We start from the raw sequence: 6,000 nt of genomic DNA, 5'->3' as shown, positions 1-6,000 counted from the left end.
GCGCGGGGGGCGGGGCGCGGGGCGGGGCGCGGGGCGCGGGGGGCGGGGCTCCGCCGACGCCCCGCCCCGAGAGCCCCGCCCCGAGAGCCCCGCCCCCGGCCGCCCCGGCCTCGCCCCGCGGCGCCCCCCGCCCGGCCGCCCCGCCCCGCCCCTCGCGTCACGCCGCCGGCCCGCGCCTGCGCGCCCGCCCGCCCCCCGCCCCCCGCCCGGCCGCCGCGCATCCTCCGCCCGCGCCCCGCGCCCCGCGCCGGCTCCGCGCCCCGCGCCCCGCGCCCCGCTCCCCGCGCCCCGCGCCCCGCGCCCCGCGCCCCGCTCCGCACCGCTCTGCGCTCCCTGCGGCGGGCGGCGGCCATGAGGCTGCGGGCGCGCGGTCCCCGGGCCTTCCCCGCCTCCAGCGCCGCGGCCAGCGTGGGGGCCGGCGACGCGCGGCGACGGGCGCCCCCGGGGCGGAACCCCTTCGTGCACGAGCTGCGCCTCAGCGCCCTGCGGAAGGCCCAGGTGGGTGCCCGCCCGAGCCCGGGCCGCCGGGGGGGGATGCGCGTCCGGGGAGGGACCTCGCGGGCCCGGCCGCCCCCGCCGCCCCGCGCCCCCGCCGCCCCAGCCCTGCCGCTGGCTGCTCCCGCCCCGTCCCGGTCCCGGTCCCGGTCCCGGTCCCGGTCCCGGTCCCGCCCCCTGTTCCCGCCCCGATCCCCGGATCTCCGCACCCGCTTCCCGGTTCCCGCCGCGAGGTGCCGGCGCGGCCCCCCTGGATGTGGCCGGGACACTTGAGCTTCCTGCGTGGGACCTCGTTGGGCGCCTGAGGCGGGGCCGGCGGCGGGTGCGAGCCCTGCGAGGTCCTCGGGAGGGGGCGGCAGGATTTCCGCCTCTTTGCAAGTTGTGTTCTGGGGAGCGTGCAGGGGAGGCTCCCTCGGGGTCCGGGTGTAACGGAATCGATTTTACGCATCCCTGGCTCCAGCGAGAGGCGACGCTGTGCACTTGGCTTCCGTCACGTCCTGTCTGTGGAGTCCCCTGGTCCTGGGCGGGCTGAGGGATGGACGCCTGCGGGAAGCAGCGGGGCCCCACGCTCGTCCTTTCCCTTTACACAGCTTCTAGTGCTTCCAGGGGGGGACCCATTGCCTGGCCTAGTAGGATCCATTCCCTGAGCTGGTGGGACCCGTTCCCTGAGCTGGTGGGACCCGTTCCCTGAGCTGGTGGGACCCATTCCCTGAGCTGGTGGGATCCATTCCCTGAGCTGGTGGGATCCATTCCCTGAGCTGGTGGGACCCGTTCCCTGAGCTGGTGGGATCCATTCCCTGGCCTGGTGGGATCCATTCCCTGAGCTGGTGGGATCCATTCCCTGAGCTGGTGGGATCCATTCCCTGAGCTGGTGGGACCCATTCCCTGAGCTGGTGGGACCCATTCCCTGAGCTGGTGGGATCCATTCCCTGGCCTAGTAGGATCCATTCCCTGAGCTTGTGGGACCCATTCCCTGGCCTAGTAGGATCCATTCCCTGAGCTGGTGGGATCCATTCCCTGGCCTGGTGGGACCCGTTCCCTGAGCTGGTGGGACCCGTTCCCTGAGCTGGTGGGATCCATTCCCTGAGCTGGTGGGATCCATTCCCTGAGCTGGTGGGATCCATTCCCTGAGCTGATGGGACCCATTCCCTGAGCTGGTGGGACCCGTTCCCTGAGCTGGTGGGATCCATTCCCTGAGCTGGTGGGATCCATTCCCTGACCTGGTGGGACCCATTCCCTGAGCTGGTGGGATCCATTCCCTGAGCTGGTGGGATCCATTCCCTGAGCTGGTGGGATCCATTCCCTGGCCTGGTGGGACCCATTCCCTGAGCTGGTGGGATCCATTCCCTGGCCTGGTGGGATCCATTCCCTGAGCTGGTGGGACCCGTTCCCTGAGCTGGTGGGATCCATTCCCTGGCCTACTAGGATCCATTCCCTGAGCTGGTGGAATCCATTCCCTGAGCTGGTGGGATCCATTCCCTGGCCTGGTGGGATCCATTCCCTGAGCTGGTGGGATCCATTCCCTGGCCTGGTGGGACCCGTTCCCTGAGCTGGTGGGACCCATTCCCTGAGCTGGTGGGATCCATTCCCTGAGCTTGTGGGACCCATTCCCTGGCCTAGTAGGATCCATTCCCTGAGCTGGTGGGATCCATTCCCTGAGCTGGTGGGATCCATTCCCTGGCCTGGTGGGACCCATTCCCTGATCTGATGGGACCCGTTCCCTGAGCTGATGGGACCCATTCCCTGAGCTCGTGGGATCCATTCCCTGGCCTGGTGGGATCCATTCCCTGAGCCGGTGGGACCCATTCCCTGGCCTGGTGGGATCCATTCCCTGGCATTCAAGTAAATCCCCAGCAGTGCTGGGGATATTCCTGCTCTCTGGTTGTACATTGTGTTTGCATTTCTGTATGATTGCTCACAACACAGCCTTTCTTTTAACTCCAGAACTGTAATAAAAGCAGGTACAATTTTAGGACTTTAACAGTTGTCCAGTTGGTGGAGAACATATTTCCAAGTGCGACAAAACATTTTGGGGTGACACTGAGATTTTTCTTTAATGCATAAAGTTATCTTTCTGAAATAATATTACAGTGAAAAGTTCTTGAAGTCTGATGTTGTTGTCCTGGGTTTTGTGCTTTTTCTTGAAACATCTTGTAGGTTGGCTTGGTTGTCATTGTGGGAAAGGGGGGGCACCAGACTGAGGATGGGGGGAGAGAGGGGAAGAGTGTTGTCCCCGTCCCTGTCTGGAGACAGATACCATCATGTGCCCACCTGTGTGGTTGGCCGGCACCTCCCCCTGCTGTGTTCCTACCAGGTGCTGTATCCAGCTGTGAGGGGCTAGGAGCACTGCCTCTGGGCTCCTGAATGGGCCCCCACCGGCCCCCACCCCGTCACTCCTGTGGTCTACTCACTGCTCTGAACCCTCTGAGGCTGACCCTGTGGCCAAGCCCAGACTCTTCCAGGCGGCTTCCAAGGCCCCACCCCACCTCCAGGCTTGTCACCCTTGGCACTGGCTGCTGCAGTGCTGTCTTCCTGCCTCTGCCTTCTTGCTCTTGGCCTCTCTACCCCTCACTCAGGTCTTGGGTGAATTATCACCTCCAGGAGGAAGCCTCCTCCTCCCTGGAGGGCCACCTCTGCATCCCTGTCACATTTGCAGCTCCCCTACCGCATTACTGTGGATGGATGGAGGCCAGATCTGACCTGCCCCAAACTGTGTGCTCATTGTCCGAGTGGGGTCCACTGTAGAGACTTAGCTAGTTGTTGAGTGAATAAACGTGCAAAAGGGACCAATGTCCGAGCAGAGCCAGAAATCCCCAGCACCTCCTTGGGCAGGAGACACAGGGTTATAGATTAGGGGTTTGGAGCAGCTCCTGTGGGCTGTTCTTCGGCGGGAGGCGGAGATTCTGGTTTTAGATGTTTGAGGGCAGCTTCTGGAAGACATTCAGAAAAAGAACAGGTGGGTGGAATGTTTTAGCCTCCCAGAAGGGGAAGAATACTTTGTGTACACCTTGTTGCCTCTTTCAGAGGCCTGTCAGATACTCATCAGACTAATTGTGATGTATTTATATGCTCCTAACGGACCTGTGGTTTCTGCTCAGAAACCTGCAGTGTGTGGTCCGGGATATGTAGCTTGTAAACACTAAGTTCCAAGTTCCGCTCTGCAGGAAAGTTTGGCTTTTCACAAGCAGTCCTCTGTGAAGCTCTTTACTACACTCCGTTAAGGTTTCCACTGAGGGAGCTCGCCTTCTTCCCCAGATCCACAAACAAACGGGTCCAGCGATGACTGAGACTCCCAAGGGCTGTGCAGAAGCTCACCTGAATTCCGAGTTGGGATACGCCAGTGAGGGTGCCTACGTTCACCTGTTAGCTTCTGCTGCTGGGGAGGAGCTGCCTTGTGTCCACAGATTAATGACCGTTCCATCTGTCATTTAACTGCAGATTTAGCAAGGAGCTTAAGCATCTCTTTGGCCAGAAGATAACTTGTGAAGATCTGAAAAACGGAAGAGTATAACATTGGGTAGTCATGTGGTAGTTTGCTGTTCTTGGAGTCATAAAGTGGTTCCTGTCACCGGGGCTTTTTGGGTATTTCGGTTGGAATCCCGGGTATGAATACATCCCACCTCCAGCTCAGATAGTTCCCCATTCCTGAACTCCCAGTGACTAGTGCCAGAGAGAATTTCCTTCCTGGAAAGTAGTCTAGCTTCCTGCACACGTTGGAAGTGAGTCCTCCGTGGGAGACACTGCTAAGTGCTCCCCTTTCCTGGTTAAGCCCACAGAGAGGATTACTGTGAAGGTTGAATGCAGGGACAGGCTCCAGCCCAGCAGACCTGCAAAGTGGCCTCTGTGCGGTGTAATCACCCAGAAGTAAATGATCTTTTTCTCTGAGTTTCTGTCCAAATGTGTGAGTTTTGATTGAAAAAAAAAAACAGTGAGGGCGCCCCCAGTTTCAGCCTGGATGCTGAGTCAGGTGTGGCCCTTCTAGAACTGGGACTCCCACACCTGCATGCTTCCACCCACCCACCCCTCCCCGCTGTCCCCACTCCTCTGACCTGCCAGCTCCTGGGCTCCCACCCCGACCCTCCTGCTGCTCCTCGGATAGGGTACTTCATGCATGATGATCAAGCCTGGCACGCTGCGAAGGGGTGTGAGGGAGGGGTACATGGGGAGATGACTGGAAGGGTCTGGTGGCAGTAAAAACCGGGGGTGGGGGATGTGGGGAGGATTTCCAGGAGATCATGTGTCCCACGGAAAGACAGGGCTGGCTGCAGCAGGGCCACCTTTCAACAAGACAACCTGGGAGCCTGCCGGTACCACTTCTGTTGGTGCGCCTGTAGCCCAGTGGGTTCAAGGTCATGTCATGAGGTGAGGAGACTTAGGTCCAGGGACTCTGCAGCCCCCAGGTCCCTGGGCAGGCTCAGGGCAGGTGAACTCAGGTCCCTGGGTGGGCTCGGGGCAGGTGAGCCCAGGCGCCCAGGCAGGCTCGGGGCAGGTGAGACTTCAGGGGACTAGCTTTTTCCTCTAACACACCAAGAACATCCTGTGTTCAGGTACACACATAAAACTTACATGTGGCTGATGTCAAGGAGTAGGGAAAGGGGGTCAGGGTTGGAAAGACTTGACTTTACATACTCTGTGCTCTTACGTCCTGGAATATAGATTTTTAATGGGTACATCTCTACACAGGTCTGGTGTATGTGTGTCTCTACACACATTCTTGTGTTTTATTTCTTTTGATTTTCCTTGGTATGGAGCAAAGCAGTGCCAGTCTTATTTTACAAAATCAGGATTTTGTCCCTGGAAGTGGCCACTCCAGCCCTGTTGCAGGAGCCGGGCATTTGCCCTGCTCTTGTCCCCACAGGCATCCATGCACCGCGGGCACGGCACACATGTTGGAGAAAGTCCACGGAGGCACCCTGGGCTCTTTCTGCTCCTATGGATCTGATCAAGGCTCCCACACATCATGATTCACAGAGCCTCATGCCCGCCCGACCAGAGACCCGTGCCTTGCTGACCACTTTGCTGTCACCTTCCTGCCCTGGGGCCTTCACCCAGCCCAGGAGAACAAAATGCCAGGTCTCATGGGTTTGCCATGATGTGTCAGGGTGACCCTGACCCTTCTTGGGTTCTTGTTTCTCACATTTCTAGTGTTTGATAAACCTGGAGGAAGGTTGTGAATATTTTGAAGATGAGCCAGAGTAGAGCGTGTGTCTACGTGTGATTGCAGTGTTGTCCTTCTCAAGCCCGGTCTCCATGCTGCAGCCCTGTGTGTCACGTTTTGCAGTATTATAACTAATTGGCTCATTCCTGGTGTTTGCCCCACGCTCCAGCCTCACAAGCTTAGGCGTTTTCAAGCTTGTTAAATGCCGTCCCTAAACATGCACACGGCAACGCTCCCAGAGGCTCTCAGGCCAGGCGCTACGCCGCCAGCCTCTTGGATTTGCTGACGCTCCCCAAAGCTGCCACAGAGGGTCCTGGGTGGAACCCCTGGCATCCTCCATGCTTATG

The 6,000-nt window shown here is 59.6% G+C and overlaps 1 protein-coding gene across 1 annotated transcript in view; it reads left to right on the top strand.

Annotated features, from left to right (window-relative positions):
• Positions 1–237: 237 nt before the first annotated feature.
• LPCAT1 (lysophosphatidylcholine acyltransferase 1) overlaps positions 238–6,000 on the top strand; it is a 46,599-nt gene continuing 40,836 nt past the window's right edge. The window contains exon 1 of the mRNA XM_041731929.1: positions 238–498. Within this exon, the coding sequence (XP_041587863.1) occupies positions 352–498 (147 nt within the window). The 5' untranslated portion in view covers positions 238–351. The remainder of the gene's footprint in view (positions 499–6,000) is intronic.

Source organism: Vulpes lagopus, chromosome 17 (genome assembly GCF_018345385.1).
Source record: "Vulpes lagopus strain Blue_001 chromosome 17, ASM1834538v1, whole genome shotgun sequence".
In the NCBI taxonomy this organism is placed as follows: domain Eukaryota; kingdom Metazoa; phylum Chordata; class Mammalia; order Carnivora; family Canidae; genus Vulpes; species Vulpes lagopus.
Note: the sequence above shows the minus strand (reverse complement) of the source record. Positions and strands in the feature narration are given on the sequence as shown.